At 36.9% G+C, this 20,604-nt stretch overlaps 1 protein-coding gene across 3 annotated transcripts in view; it reads left to right on the top strand.

The window, feature by feature from the left end:
* The window catches only part of LOC108972536 (splicing factor 3B subunit 4), a 27,061-nt gene extending 8,157 nt beyond the window's left edge, over positions 1-18,904 (top strand). For 2 of the 3 annotated variants that reach the window (XM_018939164.1, XM_018939166.1), the window contains one exon: positions 17,925-18,904. In XM_018939164.1, the coding sequence (XP_018794709.1) occupies positions 17,925-18,844 (920 nt within the window). In that variant the 3' untranslated portion in view covers positions 18,845-18,904. Of the gene's footprint in view, positions 1-3,859; positions 3,948-4,010; positions 4,090-17,924 lie in introns of those variants that run through there. The other variant, XM_018939165.1, reaches the window with a different exon arrangement.
* The last annotated feature ends 1,700 nt before the right edge of the window (positions 18,905-20,604 follow it).

The raw sequence follows: 20,604 nt of genomic DNA, 5'->3' as shown, positions 1-20,604 counted from the left end.
GAACTTTCTGGAATTTCTATGTGATGCAATGGATTGTTGGTGGTGAATGAATCGTTGTTAGGTTTAGTTGTTGTTGCGTGTTTATTGAGGTTAGAATTTTTTGATTTTGAAGTATTATCTTTGTTATTAGGATTTTTTGAGTTTGTATTTATATCGCTGTTAGTTTGCATTTTTGCCACGTTGGCGAAGGAGAAGGGGATTTATAAAATATGTTGTAAAACAAAGTTCGATAATTTAAGCATACATGCGTGTTTAAAATTTTCCATTTGGTTCTCTCGATACTAAACACAACCCGTAGAAACGATTAAGTATATGAATAAACCTCAACATCTACGGATACGTAATTGGCATTTGATGTGAATACTAAAATATTTTAATTGTAAAAATTTCATGGTAAATTTTAGAAAATCATACCCCGATTTTAAAATGGGTATTTACCGATAGAGGAACTCCTCCAAAGCAAGAAAATATATACATGTACCGCTGACTTATGGTTTGAGATATATTTGCATTTAAAGTTCAAAAATACAACTATTTAAAAKGCAGATAACTTTGGCGGTCGGGAAAAAAGTTTGTTTTAGTTAAAAATACTTTCTAAACATTGAAATAAGTTAACATTTCCCTTTTATTTTCATAAATTTTAGTTAAATATATTTAAAAATCAGTTAGCACACTCATCGTTGAAAAGATTACATTGTTTACATTTATGAAGAAATGGAGCCTTGCTACATCTTAAATACCAAATATATAGGGTTTTCAACGATTTTTCTTTGTTTGTTGTTTTTTTTTCGCGCGATTCGTTTTTCTATCTTTGGCGGCAGGTCTACGGCTACAAACCTTTACCTGGATGTCGATTACGTGCTGAGAGCTTTGGACAAGGGTGAAACAATTCACACTATCTACACGGACTTCAGCAAAGCCTTCGATATGGTGGATCATGAGCTCTTAATGGAGAAGATAGATAGAAGAAGATGAGGTCTTAATAGATCGGTACGGAGTGGCGGGAAATGTATTGAATTGGTTTAACTCGTACTTCACTGGGGGATTCCTGCAGGTGTGAGTCAATGGCTATGTGTTGTTAAACATATTTGTCAACGATATTGGGGACAAAATATCGTCGGAAATTTTACTATATGCTGATGACCTCAAGATTTTCAAGAAGATAAGCATTGTCGATGATAGATAGATAGATAGATAAATAATTGAGGAATGCACTGCGACCTTAGGTCTATTGTGCCCTCACCTAGCTCACAGGGACTCGCTTAGCCCCAGCATATTGATGAAGTCCAGTATTCTGCTGGGTGCTAGCGAGGCGATGTGATCCCTATCCGGAAACATGGCTCCAAGGGCCTTCGACCTGCGCCTACAGACTGCAATGCAGTCGATTAACAGGTGCTCCGGGGTTTCAGGGTCCTTGTCGCAAAACCGACAGTTTGCGCAAGATGTCGATGATATTAGTGCATTACAGCAAGACCTTGATAGACTTGAGGAGTGGTGCGACGAAAATAAATTGAGTTTAAATTTAAAAAAGTGCGTGGTGATGTTCTTGGCACGGTCTTTGAGACGTCGTTCAGCTGTTTACCGTATCGCTGATCATCAGCTAGAAGAAGTCACAGTAGTAAAAGATCTTGGTGTCATGATTTACAATGCATTAAATTTCGCCGGGCTCATTGACAAAATTACATCACAGGCATACAAGACACTTGGCTTCATATTCAGATGTGGGAATGACTTCGACCTTGGTGCGTCCGATTTTAGAGTATAATTCATTGGTTTGGTCTCCTCATGCCGACTGTCTCACTCACAAAGTGGAGAGAGTGCAGAAGAAACTCTGTAAATATGAAATATGTAAATATGGGACGTAAAGGATGGGTCGGAGGCTCTGAGGAGGTTCGTGGCCAATTTGGGATTTGTGTCCTGATGAGTCGGAGACAAGTATCAAATCTCTCGTTTGCTTTTATTTATTTATTTAWTAAACCATACGCCAATCGGCTTTATACATCTAATAGTTAGTAAAAATATACAAAATGATATAGAGATAAGAATGTGGGAAGTGATATATATGTATACACAATCGGTTGAATGTAAGTAAAGAGTTAGTGGTAGATAAAGCTTGATATGTCCCTCCATGAAAATCAATTTATGTGTGCAATGAATTTACAAGATTAGCAATCCTATTATTTGACCCGTGGTATACGTAGTTTCGTTGAGTCTTTGTTGTTTTTAACAGTCTGTTATGCCTGAGCGGGAGGCTAGTAGGAGCAAGATCAAAACTGCTGAGTGCTTCTGAGTAGTCAATCAGACCGTTGACTATTTTATAGAAAAATGCCGCAGAAAAGAGACCTTCCGACGCGAGGTTAAGCTGTTGAGTCTGAAACGGGAGCGGATGTTCTCAGTGGAGAGCCCCTGCATCCTTAACGATTGATGGAACAACAATGTCTTGCAGAATTTGATTTGAATTCTCTCAACTCGGTTGATGAGTGTATCAGTATAAGGAGACCAGATTACACACCCATACTCTAGTATTGGCAGTACAAGTGAACGGTATAGTGTGTCCAGAGAGTTCGGGTTGTTGAACTCCCTTCCTGTTCTGATGATGAGTCCAAGCATTTTAAAAGATTGCACAGTTATTTTGTCAACATGCTTTGCAAATGTGAGTATGTTGTCTATAATAACTCCAAGATCCTTGATTTCGGTTAATTCCTGTAGATACTCGTTGTTGAGTTTGTAGTTTGTGACAATGTTGTTATGAGAGCGTGAGAAGGATACGACAGCGCACTTTTTCGCATTGAGATCGGCACCAGGCACCAGGTTGTTAAGCAGTCGATATCTTGTTGTAGTTGTGTGACATCGGAATCGTTAGAAATAATTCTGAAGATTTTCAAATCATCGGCATATAGCAGACATTCAGACTGTACATTGTTTGTTGTTGTTGTTGTTGTTGTTGTTGTTGTAACGGCAGAACTGTATATTGTTTACAATGTCATTAATAAAAATAGTAAAGAGTAGTGGTCCTAAATTCGATCCCTGAGGAATACCAGATGTGACCTCATATTCTCTTGACAGATGTCCGTCAACCCTGACTTGTAGGAACCTGTCAGTTAAATATGAGTTAAGCCAATCAAGTGCGGAGCCATTGACGCCATATTTATTGAGTTTTGAGACGAGTATCATATCGTCAACACGGTCAAAAGCTTTACTAAAATCGGTGTAGATTGAATGTACCTTTTGTCCTTCATTCAGTGCGTTGAGTATATAGTTGACATACAAATAAAGATTTGACACAGTTGATCTGCCACCCACATATCCATGTTGTTTTATAGTGATGATATCCTTGAAAGTTAGAGATTGTTGAGGCAGAACCAACTAATGCTGATTGGATGCAGATGGGCCTGTAGTTAGCTATTTCAGATCTTAGGCCACTTTTTTGTATTGGACTCACATAAGAACGTTTCCAAGCACGAGGGAAACCACCTGTTTGAAGAGAGTAGTTAAAAATATGGGTGAGGGGCTCACAAAGCTCGATGGCGCAGTTTTTTAAGAAAACGTTTGGTATCCCATCGGGTCCGGCACTTTTATTTGGATTTAATTTGAGTAGCTGCGGGAGTACATCATTTTATTGGACCTCTAAGCTGTGAACGTTGGTTGACGATCTATTTGAGTTAGCATCAACGAGCTGATTGCCGTGAGTTTGTGTGGAAAAGGCAGTCTTGAAATATGAGGCGAAAAGATTGCTAATATCCGGGCCGGTGTCAGCTATTTGGTCCATCCAGGACATTGACGATGGTATATCAATATTATTTTGTTTTTTATCTTTTATAAATTTCCAAAAAGCGTTGGTGTCAGACTGGACCATGTTCTCAACTTTGTACAATTACTGTAACATTCCGCACTGAGTTCATAGGAGAACCAGCAGGGATAGGTACTGATGGATTTTTTGTGAACAGGTACATATTGTGATATTCCTACTTCAAGAGTATTGTATAACCAATTGACTTTACTTTCAATAGTGTCCAGTGCGTTCCGTACCGTCAAATTGACTCGGTGAAAGAAAGCGTTGAAGCTGACGTAATCAGCTTTCTTGAATGAGTAAGTGGCTGGATTAAAATGTTCTAAGTTGAGTTGAAATTTTAGGTTTATGATGAGGGCAGGATGATATTTGTCCTCAAGAATGAGAGGTAAAGTTTTATCCACGTAAGCCTCGACATTGCTGAAACAGAGGTCCAGAAGATTGTTCTGGAGGTTGTTTATGTAGTTTATTTGGATGCATTCCAGTAAAGTAAGTCCATCGTATACAAATTTCGGCTCTGGGGGTGCTGCTTGACAAGTTGAAGTCTCCTACGATTGTTAGCTTAGCGTTATTGTATTTGACATTGATATGGTTTAGAGTTGTAAGTAGTTTACGATAAGTTTCTAGTGTTGCAAGAGGCGGCATGTATACACTTCCAACAATAATATCAAGTACAATAGTACCTTTGATTTTTACGAGTACCAATTCCAAATCTCTTTCATCTGTGGTAATTAAATCGGCATTGATATGACGTTTGACGGCGATGGAGACGCCACCACCACGATCTAGCCTAGATATAGGATCTCTATCTCTTCTAAAAATAGTTTAAGTGCTATCAGTTACCTCGCCATCTTTAATTGACGAATTTAACCACGACTCAGTGATACAGAGTAGATCATGACCACTAGCCACTGATACTGTCATGAACTTAGACAGCTTTGTACGAAGGCCTCTGGTGTTTTGGTAATAAATCTGAAGGATCTTCAGGTTTCTTTTTCTTACTGATCCAACGAAAATTCTTGTTCACTATCTCCGGTACTCCTCGAATGTATTTGATGGTTTTGCTTGTGTCACCATTTTTGCCAAGAGTATCGAGTTCGGATCACTGAGAAGAGACTGCTGTGCTCGAGTCTGATCAGATTTGACGGTAACTGGCATTCCATCGCGTTGGTTAAGCTTGAAAATCTCCCTAGCATCGGTCGCTGAAAGAGTCTCGATGAGCAGGGGACGTGTACGGCCGGTTGCCGGACGACATAGTCTTCGAATCTTGAATTGAGGTATCTTGGCAGAGATTTCTTGGGGTAAGACTGCCGAGAGCGAAATTTTGTCGGCTTCCAGTCTGTCATTACCAGCAGTATTAGTAGATTCAGTAATGCCAAGGGCAATGACGTTACTTTCTCTCCTTTTTCGATCGTTCATCTCCCTTATGATGTCTTCTGACGATGATACATTCCTGTAGGAGTTGAGCTTGTTTTCTACGGAGGAGGTCCTGTCACTCAAGTTAGAATATTTTTTTTCAATGGCAGCGCTCTGCTTGGAAAGCTGGTATACTTCTTTCTTGAGTTCAGCGATACTCTTCCTGATGGTTTGTTTAAAATTATCAAATTTTTTATTGAATGTTTGGGAAAATTGTTCGAATTGCTTCTTGATCAATACTGTCATCTCCGCTAACATCAGGCTCCTCGTCGATGCAATATCGATTTCTCTAACACTAACCTCAAATTCACTGCATACGGTGCATCTCCACTGTATACCATGACATTAAATTCTACATTACTCAGTTTCAGACATTCAAGGTGGTACCATTTCTGACATAATGCACATCTTAGACCTTTTGTATTTTTTCGTACTGATTCTGAGCAGCTACCGCATGCGCTAGCATCAACTTGCTTTTTGGGTGGCATGTTGAGTATTAATGCATTCGCACTTATAAATGTTAAACAGACGTACGGTTGTGTTTAAAAAAGTAAAGTATTTAAATAAAATCTTCATAATTCGGTGTTCAAAATAATAGGAGAGAATTCAATAACACAAATAATAAAAAAAAAATTTAAATTATAACTAGTATTTAAGTTATTTTCTTTAAAATATTTATTCGAGTAACCGTCAAATTTGGGTAAAGTTTAGAGTTAAAATGGGTATGTACGGATGGAGGAGGTCCTCCAGATCAAGAAAATATATATATATAATTGCCGCTGACTTTTTTAGGTATTTCCATTTAAAGTTCAAAAATTGAACTACTTAAAACGCTTGTTTCTCCTGTTTATAATGCATTTCACACTAACATTTTTAACTTTTATATCCACTAATACTTAACTAATTCGCTTCTATTTGCGGGTAAAGTATCGGTATGTAAGATTATCCCCATAACAATATCGTATCGATAATATCATAGCAGAGGCAAAAAATATCGTCAATGTACCAACAATCCTACTGCAGGTCAAAAATTTCGAAAAAGTTAGCGTGACCCCGTCCTCTAATAAGTTCAGTGTACATATCTAATAAACCAGCTGTTGTAGCTTTACAACAACCAAGTTTGCCTAGCGCAAATATAAGAATTCCTACCGACAGTAGACGAAATCGGAAGATAACCCCGCTCTCCCCAGATATTGGTGAAATCCCATACCTCTGGACCCGTCCGACAGATTTCGACTAAATAGTAGGAAATCTATATATATGGAAAGAGTTGTTATAATCATTTAATTTTAAATATAATCTATAGCCACTTTTTTTAGTTTTTAATGCAAAATAACGTTAATCGCGAAAGAACTAAGATTGCTAAATAAAGAAGAATTTCAGCGAATTGCTCATATTATCATATGGCAGCTCCATTCCCTCATTATTGAAAGCACATAAATGGTGTCTACTACGAGTGTAAAAAAATAATAATAAAAAACTGCAAGCAGTAAGAGCAGAATTTGTTTGAAAAGTGTGTATAAAGTTTGTAAAATTTGGTGAGATTACTCGTTGAAATGTTGTAATTTTTAGATTTTGAAGTCGAATATCTCATAAACTAAGCGTTTACGGTAAATACCTCTGTGATCAAATTGAAATTGAATTATTAATTTATATTTTTTTAAGTTGGTATGACTGTTAGTGATATCTATGCTAAATTTTACATCAAAATATTAATTAGTATTAGAGATACGCGTCGTTTTGTGAGGCTCTAAAAGTGAATTCTTCTTGTATTTTTACTATGTCTGAATTTATTGAACAAAAAAGAGCGATAATTCACCATCTCATACCATCACGAAGGAGATGAAATGGACAAAATTCACCTTTCAATTTGATCACAGTAGTATAACAATAAATATTTTTTAATCAGGAGGGTTTCTCTTTCCAACGGTAATAGGAATTTTGCCGTGTGGTGCGGTAAAAAAGTGTCGATTTTGATGCAAAAACATTCACAAATTATTCATGAACAACAATTACACTCACCTAAATCGATAGTTTGATGAGCTTTTTGGTCCGGTGGAATCAACGGTTTGTACTTCTTTTGAAATGAGCTGGTGACATTGGTACAGTCGCCCACATCTGGTTTATACCAGACGGGGCTAAGACGCACGCAGCACGTGCAACAAACGAATTATTAAGAAAAAAACCTTGGGGATTCAAGAAGATGTGATTTAACACCATTAGACTAATTCTTATAGGGTTATTTGAAGTCTTTAGCAATAAATCAGACTATTATAGCTTTAGAAGTCAATATTGAACATGTTATTCATGACATCCAATTTAATTTATTGGAAAAAGTACTCGGAAATTGGGTTCATCGAATTTTTTCCTGCAAAATAAATTTTTCTAAAGTAATTTGTATGATTTTCTTGCACCTTGACAAATATTAAATTTTCTATAACATAGTCAAAAAACATAATTACCAATAGATAGAAAAGTATATGTTGACGAAATTTATGTAAAATTGATTTATAGTGGAATTCTGTTAGCAGTTCCTAGTCATTCTTTGAGACATTTTGAGGTAAAGTCTCAATTTGTGACCAGTTACTATTTACTAAACAGCCTCAGAGAATAGTAACTAATCACAAAATGTCTAAAGTCGCTTAGTTTAGGAGATACTAGACCTTAAATTTCAAAAATTCGAAAAATTCGTACACTTCAAGACGCTTTTTCACCACATTAAACACACTTTATTCACATTTTTAACTCCCAATTAATTAAATTACACTATAAACTTGTAAATAACTCCATATCTTACACTTTTAGCAGGTTTTTTACCTAAAAAATATGCATTTTAAAAATTACATTTTACACTCATTTTAACCCCATTTGTTTACCAAAAATTACGCCGAAATGGAGCGCTGCCATGTGATGATAAGGCAATTCGCTGAAATTCCTCTTTTTCTCAAAAATTCCTCTATTCACGCATATGGATATTTTCTTTTTTAAATTTATTAAGCAAATAAGTAATATATACATGTATTAGTAATATTATATAATAATATTACGTAATAAAGTGTAAAGTATATAAGTACAGTAAGAAAATTCAAATTTTCGTTCAATATGAGTGCATGGTAACCAACAAATATAACCACTTTATATCCACTCACTCATATTTTAAATATAAAAATTGATGTATCGTCACCTAAAATACAAAACAGCAGCGAGCAGTGAAATAGTAGTGGGTGTTAGAGCTTCACATACCTGTGAGTTATGCAAAATTCTAAACAATTTTAACATCAATTGAAATAGAAAAGTTTATCATATTTCCCTGGCTACGTTTATTAATAAAAATATTTTGATTGAATGGGTGTAAGATATATTTATTCACAAAGTTGTGTTTATATATGAAATTTGATGGGAGCAGTAAAATAGTAGTAAAGTAATAAATTTTTTTTCTTTTAAAAACTGAAGGATTTTTGGAAGTTCCGTCTATACGAGATATTAGTACTTGGTAGCATTGCCATGATTTTTAATAACAGCAATACAACGCCTCTTCATAGAATCTACGAGACTCTGACATCTTTTATGTTCTACCATGCTTTCGGCACTAGGCTCCACAACTCATTGTTGTTTTTGGGTTTGTCATTCCATACGGTTTTCTTAACGTCTGCCCAAAGGTTTTGAATAGGATAGAGGCCAGGCGATTGAGCTGACCTATCCATGACATCAATTCCATTGACCCGAAACCACTCCTTTGCCACCCTACTGGTATGCTTCGGGTCATTATTCTGCTGAAATATCCTTTTCAGCGGGATGTCCTTTTCAGCAAATGGTATCATAATGTATTGTATTATATCCCCGAATTTGTGTCTGTGCGTTATGCTAGTAATCTTGTGAACTGCACAAAAAAATTGGGCCTGTAAGAAAAACGCACCAAACCATGAAATTCAAACCGCCAAGCTTCATAGTTTTTGTGCTGAATCAAGGGTCGTACTCTCGATTAGGGGAGCGTCTTAGATACTGACGGGACCCTTTACCGCCGTATAGAACAACTTTCGACACTTCTAAAAGATGTTGCGTCATTTCTCAATCGGTCCTTTGGCAAATTTAAGACGACTTGCTATATGATTTTTTTTAATAACGATACTTATCGAGGACCTCGGACATATAAATTATGTTCATGTAGAAGTCTTCTCATTGTATGACCACCGTAGGCCAGGTTCAGTTCATTCCGAATCTCCATAGCTGACATTCTAGGTTTTCTAGTCTTGGCACATCTTAAAACTATTGGTGTAAAATTCTCGGAAAGAATCCATATTGCGCCCTTTTTTCGTCGTTTTTTTTTATAAATAATTGCATTGTGAGCCGTTGTGGCTTAACACCCTACAATTCTTTCCACTCCCTTATAGGATTTACCGTTGATTATGACAGATTGAATACATTCTCGTTTTTCGTCACTGCTGTGCTTCCCGCGGCCCAAAAAAAGTGCAAAGTCATATTTTTTTGTTGCTTTTTGCATTGAATAATTAATAAAAGATCTGGAAACTTACTTTTTTTTATGATAAAATTAATATTTTTTTTTATTAAAAATTATCTGTTTGCAATCATCTCATCGTTCACTACTATTCTATTGCTCGCTCATAAAGACAGATATCCCCATAAAATTGGCTTTAAAAAAGTAACGGTAAGTAATTCACACTTATTGTTGTATATAACAGGACCGTTATACTTCCGAGAATATAACTAAAATAATGATCGACGGCAATATCATAAAAGAAACAAAATTTAAAGCAAAACTCACTTGGCCAATAGGCACTACTATTTCAATGTTCGCAACTGTATACTCAAAAATAAATGGAAATCGCTGACAGATATAATAACTAAATTTTATCCATTTTATAACGAAAATTCAAATTTTATTTCACTATGAGTGCATGGTAACCAACAAATATAACCACTTTATAACAAAAACTCAATATATTTTTTTATTTTTATCGCAGAAAGGAGTACTACGCGAAAGTACTTTAGTCCACTCGGGTATTCGCTCGGCCAGGGTTATTTGTTTAAAGTACTTCAATCATCCCTACATGATATTATATAAATTTTATAATACTATATTATCATAGAGTTTTAATTATATGTGTTTATTAAATATAAATCACATATTATAAATRTACATACTATATGTAAAATGTATAATATGTAGAAAAAGTTTTCACAACTCAATTATAACTTAAAAAATGTTAGAATTTTTTTTTATTATAATTAATCTAGAAAAAAGAATCACGCAAAAAAAACAAACAAAGAAAAATCGTTAAGAATCCTACATATTTGGTGTTTAAGATGTGGCAACGCTCGTTTTCCTCATAATTGTAAACAATCTAACCTTTGCAACGCCGAGTTCACTAAATGATTTTTAAATTAATAGATTTAGGTAAAATATTACAAAATAAAATTGAAATGTGAACTTATTTCAATGTTTAGAGTGTATATTTAAATATACAGAGTGAAAAACGTGAATAAATTTAATGGAAGATAGAGAAATACCTTATGTTATTATTGCATATTTTTGAACTTTTAATCGTGAAATTTTTAAAAAATAATTAATTTTTATATAATTTTTTGATATTCCTCCTCTGGAGAAGCTCCCCTATCCGGACATACCCCATTTATAAGGATATTCGATTTTTTTACCCCTCCGCCAAAGTAATCGGAATCGTGCCGTAAATGAACTGCTCCTAAACGGATGGACCGATTTTGATGAAATTTTTTGTGTGTGTTTAAGGAGATTCGAGAATGGTTTAAATTCACAACAATGTTCGTTCTTAAGTAATAAGTTGGGTGCTTCAGTACATCTATGATTAGCCATTACATTTTTTTTTTGCGGATTTGCGGCTTTGCGGATACTTTGTTGGATTATGGGCAAAGGACGCAAATGCATTCATAACAAACCAAACGCGATATCTAGAATAAAAATATAGCGGCATATGTAACTGAAGTGTTAATAAAAAAGTCTCTTATAATTTGAGATATACAAATTTGATAACAGTCGATCTATTAGTTATAAGATATAGTATTTTGAGTGAAACAATTTGTATTATTTTACAAATTACGAATTAAGAGAAATTTTGTGTGTTAATAACGCATTGCTTTTTTTTGGAAAACTGCCAATTGAATCCAATATTTGGCTTGATAAACATTATTTATACTCTTCAGCATGAAGATAAATCGTTGAGAAGCCATTTGCTGCCGAGAAGAAAACTTCAAAAAAAAACTCCTAAATATTATTGCATAACCGTAATGTGAAATTGTTTAAGATAGCTGAGATCTTAAAGACATCAAAGAAACGTGTTGGCTATATTGTAAATTAATATTTGGTTATGCGAAAGCTCTGTAAATAGTAGGAACCGCGCAAGCTCACAATCCATCAAAAACAAAAATCAATTTAAGATGCTGAGGAGTGTTTGAAGCTGTTCAATCTAAAAGACATTTGTATTGAAAAATTTGTTGACCGTTATAATTGTTGTTTGACCTTCGAAGGCACGCACGTTTACTTTCATTACAATTGTTTTAATATTTATTATTTTTTTAATGATGATTGAAAAACAGTGGATATGCAAAAACATTGGGTACTTAATGATACTTTAAATACAATATAAAATTGATGATTCAAACTTAACAACAACATATTTGATTTATTAGAAATAAATCAGTATAAGAGAACTGCATACTTTCTTACTTCATATATCCGGTCATTGGTAGAATGATACAGGAAATCTATGTAGATCAAGGGAATCTCGCTCCTAGCATGTTTAATAACTGCAGTTGTTGTCTGTATCCTTTCAGTATCTATCAACGGTTCTGGAGCTGAGTTTTATTTATTTGGCAGTGTTTTGATCGACTAGTCCTTGGGAGTGAAAAAAGTCTACCTTTCACGTTCTAATAAGCTCAGAATAGGAAAGGCTCAGGAAAGGCTATTCCCTTTTTTTTTACTTAAAATGTAGCTCGAAAACAATTTATTTGCTTATTTTTAGTACTTTCTGAACAGAAAAAACTGAACTTGTTTACGATAAAGACAAAGAAATTCAAAGTGTGTCTATTTCAATGACCAACCGAAACGCACGTGATTGTCTCAGACATTTCTGGAATATTTTTTCACAAATCAACAAACTATCAGCAAACAAGATCCGAAAAAAGTTGGTGTGTCTAACTTAAGACCAGTGTATACTAAATAATAATAAAAAAAAAAAATTATCCTACGAGGTTAACATCCCACTTGTTATATGTTAATTCATTCAGAGCGGCTGAATTTAATATACAGTGCATTCAAAAACGTTTTTCCTTGGGGCTACCAATTCGCGAAAACATGGTTTTTATTTTTGTTCTTGTTCAATTCCGATAGTTGACACGTACAATCCAATGACTTTTTTTTCTATTTTCTTAATCAGGGTGGCGATTGACCTGGAAAACATGGAAATGTCAGGGAATATTACATTTCTGGAATAGTCAGTGAAGAATCAGGGAATTTTAACTTGGGTCAGGGAAATTTATAATTAATTTTTTATTATGTCTACAGCATTTTAAAAATGTTTCAAATCGAAATTGAGATGATGTTTTAAATTCTCGCGTTATTTAAAGCAGCTACACTGCTGCCAACAGCTGACTAAGATCTAAAAAAAACTACGCTCTCATGAAAATTCGTTAAAAACCAGGTATTATTTGTATACATACATACTTCGTAAATGTATGCAAAGTAAACAGACAGATTGAAGTGGTTATGTTAGATAGTATAATTTAATTGTTTTCTTTTGATTATTATAATTATTAAACTATCCATTTATTCGTCGATTTAGTAATAGTTTTTTATGCAAAGGTAAAATATACTTTATTTATAAGATTTCCAACACTCAAATGTATGCTCTAAGCCTGTAGACAAAGAATTGTTGAAAAACTTTTCAATATCAAAAGAACGACTGGATCGATTTTGGATTCAAATTTTTGAAGATTTTTCACCATCTGGAAAAGGTTAAAAAGGGTTCAAAATCGTAACTACTCTTTCTCACGGCAATGCTAATGTGGAAAGAGGTTTTTCAGTAAATAAGGAATGCTTGATGGAAAATCTTAAAGAATCTTTAGTGGCTAGATATATATGATGCTGTTCCTGTCAGAAGCTGCTCCCCCTTTTGTAACAGCGCCGGAAAGAGGCCATCCACTCCCGGAGACTTGAATCGAACGAGGCCAACGCCCACCGGATCGAGTCCGCCGTAAACAACTGTTTGGCAACACTCCAATCCTCACGGGATGGCCTGTGTACGATCGCAGCTCCATGGTCGTAAATGTCCCGTCGTCACGCTTAATTGCTATTCCTACGTCCTTTGTGCCTTTGGCCAGAGCTTTGTGCAGCCGAGCCGCTTTTAGCGTAGTGGCGACATTTTCACAGAATCTCCTGAAGCTAGCCTGCTTTGCAGACTAATAGTGGGATGCTGTAACCAGTCTCTAGTCTCTATTTGAGCCATTTTGTGGTAAAATCTCAATTTGTGGCTAGTTACTATTCAATAAACAGTCTCTAGCTTTATTGCCTCAAATTTGAGACCTGGTAGTTAGCAAGTCACAAAACCAAAAAGAACTCTTGTCTGCCATTTTGAATATACTGAACAGAGATCACCATAAATATTAATCGATTGTCGTTTTTTTATATTTTGTAAGCAACTCAAACACGAAAAGGTTAAAAATAAATAAATTTTACATAAATTTACTTTAGTATTATGAAACAAAGCCAACATATATTTTTATTTTTATTGATAATTATGTTTTTTGACTGTGTTATAGAAAATTTAATATTTGTTATCGACATATTTATTTTCATTCAAGTATAAAAACATCTCTGAATGCTGAAATGTAATCGAGTTTGTGACTATCACTTACAGAATAGCAAAATCGTCTCAAGTCTCAAATATTGTCTCGTGTCAAATTTAGAGGCTTGATACTGTTTCACAGTACAGAATCCCACGGCTAATCTCCTTATTGTATAAGTTGGAATTTTAAGTTATCTAGATTCATAATAATTAATTTTTTAGACAAGACTTTTTTTATTTACTTAAATTACCAAGTATTAATTTAGTATAAAGCTATACATGTCACTTAAATCTAAGTATAAAAAAAAAAAAAAATTAGACGAAAATAGCTTATTTTAAATGAAATAAACACGAAGTGCTTGCCCTCAAAGTCCCTAGCCTGCACCGCCACCAAGTCCTGAGTCAGGAACTCTGAAATACAGAAGAAATTATTCCTGACAACTATACAAGTTCTAGGTCTCTCGCTAGAGAGATCCCAGATTACCTTGTTTGCCCCCGTTTTGAGGCCTTTTACCTCTTCTCTGTGGACCCTAGGCTCTTGGATCAGCAGTATGTCTCCTAACCCGTCGAGGAGCTTCTGCTTAGAGGGTGGCTCAGCTGTCCTCTCGTCTTTGGGGACGCCGGTAGTCCCCGTTGGCGCTGCCTTCTTAGTCCTGACTCCGCAGGGCTTTTTCGTCGATGTGCAGGTACAATCTCTATCCTTTCATTCCACCGATCTCCTCCATTTTGCTGCTTTCGACGCGCCAGGACGAGATGCTGAGTCCCCGGTTTTGGTTTTGCACCAGACCCAAGGCGAACTCATAGGGGTTGTCCCCGCACCGAGGGAGGAACATCGTCGTGCTCTGCATGATCGGCAGATCTTCTACCCTCTTCGCGCAAAGCACAGAGTCCTTAGAGCCTCCCAGCTTTGGAGCGTACTCCCTAAGCCAGTCAGCGGACGCATCATCCATACAGTCCACTTGCAGCATACCTCCTCTAAATTCTACTCCCAGGAAAGACGCCGCGTAGTCCTCCCCTCTAAACACTTCCTCCATGAGGAGGTCCTGGAGCGCCGTGAGTTCCTCCGGTTTCAGCGACTCCGCCGGGTAGTTAAGGGGATGTACATCCATGCGAATGCCTTTGACAGCGTCCGCATATCTGCGCCCCCCCTCCTCCACCCGGTGGTGAGCCGGTCCAGATTTTTGGTCTCGTACTGCCTTTGAAATTGTGCCCCTCAACCTTTTGGAGCTGGAGGGCTCCTGCGGCGTGATCTGGCCGCTCTTTGCGGCTTGGGCATAAGTGTCCGCGGGTAGTGCCCTGCTATCGCCACGCCTTGCGGTCTGGGTGGTGTCGACCGGGCCGCGGTTGCTGCTTCCACTGTCCTGCGCGCGAGCCGACACGTTTTTGTGCTCCTTTGTCGGGGATGCGTTGCTCCCTCTGCATCGTTTCCTTCCTAGAGCCTCCGCCACCTCCGGGGTCATCCCATCACGGAGGTACCACTTCTTAATGGAACCGCTCATACTTCTCCTGCGTGGATCGTCGCACCCGCCGGGTTGACCAGCTTCAGGGAGAGGGCGTTGCCCACCTCTTTCACGCCTCCTCCTTCTTCTCTTACGTGCACCGTCAGGCCGATGTGACTCACCCGGGGGGGTCTTGGGGGCGTTTTATGCTGCTACAGTTGCACCCGGTATTTTTGTCAAGCGAGCACCGCTGCAAGAGGGCACATCGTCATCGTCTTCCTTGGCGTGCTCCTAAAACAGCGCCCGCTCCTCTGGCGAGAGAGCGTCAAGGAAGCTAAACTTCCGCCTAGCCCTTGACCCCCCTTGCCTACACCGATGTCCTTTCCATTGTCCAGGTCCGTTTTCCGAGGTTGTTGCCTTTTATCCGGCTTGTAGTTGGTTTCGTTATTTGTATTCATCTTATTCTTACGACCCTTGGCTCAACAGGGTGAGCTGTCGGGTCTAAAATTTTTGTAGGGGAACTAGGAGGTCCGCCACGCCTGAGCCCCTCGACGCGGTAAGGCCTCATTTACTCCCCACTTCTGCCCGGTGTTGGGAAGGCTCCGTTCGAATACAGCCGAATTTAACCTCTGGATTAGGAGGTGGCAGCTCTTGGTTAGCTCACGCATGCGGTATCCGACATCCCGCATAGTCAGTGCTGACTAGCACCAGCCGCGCAGGTTGTGGGGCGCCGAGTAAGCCTTGTGCCTAAGCCCCTGGGACAAGGTGCCTACCATTCGCAGAGGCTGTTATGCAATGATTGTCTCACCTTAAATTTATTGAACCAACCTTCTGATGCTTGAAATCCTCCATCTGTACATTCACCAATAAAACTACCATCAGGTTCTTTAAAATGAGCGTAAAGACGCTTTGCATTCTCCCGGACCATTGGACCACTCAGGGGCATACTTTTTTGATTGCGGTCTTCGATCCATAATGACAACGCCACTTCCATTTTTTTTATTGCGAACAATTTCAGTTGAAGCTACAGACGACCTTATTTTACCTTCGGATTTTTTTTACACAGTTGATTCGTTGCCATTGAATGAGCGGGATATGGATGCAAATGACTCTCCAAGGCGTATACGATCAGGCATTTCTCTTTTCACTTTAAGCGGTAACTCGTTTCTCATTTTTTTTTAGTTGACATTATAAACTAGGAAGAGTGCAGTAAAGACTTGTTACTCGATCACAATTTTTGTAACTAATGATAAAGACAAAACAGTAAAACACGCAAAACGGCTTTTACTATAAACGGAACAACAACATTTAAAAATATACTTTATTTATTGAGGTATAAGGTTGCTTTCATTAAACCGATCGCAGCGAAAGCGGCTTGTGTCAAAGTCCTAGGCGATATCATTTAACATTACTTTAGACTAACTTGTAATAAGATCTATTTTACTTTTTTATTAGTCCATTTGACAAGAATATTGGGTTGGATACCTAGTGGAATAATTTTATTATTATGTATGTAGTTATTAGATCCGCGAATAAAAAATTTTTTAGTTGCGAATATAGAAATTGGGTCTTATTTTTTTAATCCGCGAATAAAGGAAGCGCGAATAAGGCGCTTTTACTGTATAAGTATATGAAACATTTTAAAGCATTCTTAAAAATCCCAAATAGGCTATTAAAAAACTGCAAAATAGTTCATTACTAATTGTACATTTGTGAAGAGGAGAGGAAGGTATAAAAATGGGGCCAAAGTTACCCCATGTGAAGTGTTTAGTTAAGGAAAGGGCACTCATTAATACGTAAAATTGAGAAGCATCCTCAAAAGGTGCATGTTTATGAATGCTTTTCTGCTTATTTGTATCGGTTTTGGGTGTCGCAAGAAGACCGTCGCACACGGATTTGAAATGCATGTTAAGAAATCCAGTTATTTTATTGTTATGAATTGATTTATCTTTATTTCTATAGGAGAAAACATAAATATAAAACAAGGAATGATTTAAATATTGAGTTTTTGAAAAAAAAATCCCGGTGTTTAAAGATATTAGACTTACAAAACGTAATAAACGCAATTTAACATCCAAATGGGCCTTTATTCGTGCGACAAATGTTATTTCTTAAAATCCTCCTTTAATTCGGAACTTATAAAAAACTTTAATAGGATTGCTTCCAAATGTATTTATTTGCAAGTTTTGTCACATTAGTACACAGTTGATTCGAATATTGATTTGGCGTATGTTCCAAAATATCCCTTTGTAAATAACTAATGCAGATCGTTGTTTTTCTAATTCAAATGTGTCAGTCCTCTGGCAGGTAGAAAACCGGCTATTTATCACCAACCTGGTTCTCAGTTAAAATATTTTACACGTTTTTGAAGCGTTTGTAATAATAAACTAATCAAATATATTATAAAAAATTTAACCAATATTTTTTGGATTGTATTTGCAGTTAATGTACATATGCCCAAGGATCGAGTAACTCAAATGCATCAAGGTTATGGATTCGTGGAATTCCTTAGTGAAGACGACGCCGATTATGCTATTAAAATAATGAATATGATAAAACTGTATGGGAAGCCAATCCGTGTGAACAAAGCATCAGCTCACCAAAAGAATTTGGATGTGGGCGCTAACATTTTCATTGGCAATTTAGATCCCGAAGTCGATGAAAAACTACTTTACGACACTTTTTCAGCATTTGGAGTTATTCTACAAACACCAAAAATTATGCGAGACCTCGAAACCGGGAATTCGAAAGGTTTTGCTTTTATTAATTTTGCCAGCTTTGAGGCGTCTGACGCAGCCATGGATGCTATGAATGGTCAATATCTTTGTAATCGACCTATTTCTGTTTCTTATGCATTTAAAAAGGACTCTAAAGGTGAACGCCATGGATCAGCAGCCGAACGTCTGTTAGCAGCACAGAATCCATCATCTCATGCTGATCGCCCTCATCAGCTGTTCGCAGATTCACCCGTACCAAATATGGTGACAGTAATTCCGGGACAAATAATTCCACCACCACCTCTTATGGCTCCTCCGCCACCGCCTGTTTCGTCCAATAACATGTTGCCTCCACCTCCACCTGTTCCGCCTCCACAGGTAACAGGATTTCCTGCTGCAATACCACCCCCTCCTCTACCTCCACTTTCTTCTGGACAGCCACCATTACCACCTCCAGTAGGTATTCCACCGCCACCACGAATGTCTACCTACGGTACATCGCCACATCCTCCTTTTCCTAATGGTGTTCCCTCAGCGCCCCCCCGCCTTCCTCAACATAATTGGAGACCGCAGGGATTTCCAACACCTCCATTTACACCACGACCATTTAATGGGGACTCTTCCACTGTGGGTTATCAATACTGACACATTATTTTGTACGTGTATTTATGTTTCAAGGACAAAATTAAAAAAAATCAAATTTAACGTTTCTTTGTTATATTTTATTTTTTATTATAAGATTATAAGAAATAACTGCAGGAAAATCTAAAATATAGCATTAAAAATGGAAATTTAAAATCGTTATGTTTAATATGATTGATATCATTTCCTTGGTACCAACGTTTATAACGAGTGTTCCAAAAGTTTTTGTTAATAGCCTTTTTTGACAGTTCACGCGAGAGTTTTGTAAAACTGTAATTTTTATTCAGTATTGTTTCATCATGGAAAGACTCAACATAATCGGTCTGCTGAGCGTACTATTCTCAACACCATCACCTATTTTGAGACCCAGCTTTCATTATTAGATAATATTCGACGAAACAGACCACGCCCAACACGTAGTGAAGAAAATATAGCAGCCGTAGTTGTGAGTGTACATGAAGACCGTGACGGATGGATTCGGTACCGTTCGCAGCAACTCGGACTGACGAATGGGACGACTTGGCGCATTTATGTCGATATATTAAATTGAAATCGTGCGAAATATAGTTTGGCTTCGCACTAAGTGTTCAAATATTACTGAACATGTTCACTTATCAGCAAAGCCGAAATTTTAATAAATACAAATCAGAACCATTTGATTTTAGTCTTAGATTCTCCCCATTCAAGAATCTATAGGTCGCTGGTTCATATCCGGTTCGAAGGACCAGAACTGTTTGATTTGTAAGATCAAACATTGTCCTCAAAAAAGAATTTGTTACTATGGGCTCTTGAAAAGTTCCAAGATCCGACATGTTCGAGCCAAATTTTTTTCACCGATGAGACCAACCTGGGGCTCAATGGGTAAAGAAGCAAAATTCCCGCATTCGGGACGAAGAACAACATGAAGAGATTCAAAACAAGAATAACAAAAGTTTGTTGATTTACTAATTTGCATTTAAACAGCATTCATTGTAACTTTAAAATCACTGCTTTCACAGAGACTTGGCTAAAGCCTCACATTTTTGATAATGAAATATTCAACAGCGAATTCGAAATCTATAGATATAACCGGCTGAACAGAAAAGGAGGTGGCGTCTTGTTTGCTGTTCATTCTTCAATTACATCTAAAGAAGTCGATGTTCCGCATGCAGACTTCATAGAATTTAAATGCATTCGTATTTGCGCTAATAGTTACCATATCTACTTAACTTTATCTTATATACCGCCTAACTCGGATATATCTGTTTATATTTAGCATGCTTCATTAATACATAATGTTTTCTCAATGGCTAGTAATACTGATTACATGATTGTTTTGGGGGATTCCAATTTACCRTGCGTATCATGGAAATCTATTGATGACCACACCATTCCTATTAGTACTCGCTTATGTTTTAACGAGTTCTTAGATGAAATGTCGGGGTTGWGTYTTATCCAAATTAATTTAATTTCAAACGAATAAGATAAGTTCTTAGATCTATTTTATGTTGATAACGCTTCAATGTTCTCCGTTGTCCGATGTGATCCTTTGGTTCGGCCAGAGGACCCGTATCATTCTGCTTTGAAAATTGACTTCGAAATCATAACTAACTTTCCTCATAATAATACACAAGCCCTTTGTTTTCGGTTCAACTTTGCGAAAGCTAATTTTAAGAAGCTTAATTACGAACTTTCTAAAGTAATTTGGCCAGATTACAGTGGCAATATTGAATTTAGTGCTTCCCACTTTAATGAAACTATTTTAAACTTATTTGAAAAATATG

Source organism: Bactrocera latifrons, unplaced genomic scaffold (assembly GCF_001853355.1).
Source record: "Bactrocera latifrons isolate USDA-ARS-PBARC rearing strain unplaced genomic scaffold, ASM185335v1 scaffold_401, whole genome shotgun sequence".
NCBI classification, from domain to species: Eukaryota; Metazoa; Arthropoda; class Insecta; order Diptera; family Tephritidae; genus Bactrocera; species Bactrocera latifrons.
The sequence above is the reverse complement of the archived record's forward strand: the minus strand, read 5'-3'. Positions and strand labels throughout refer to the sequence as shown.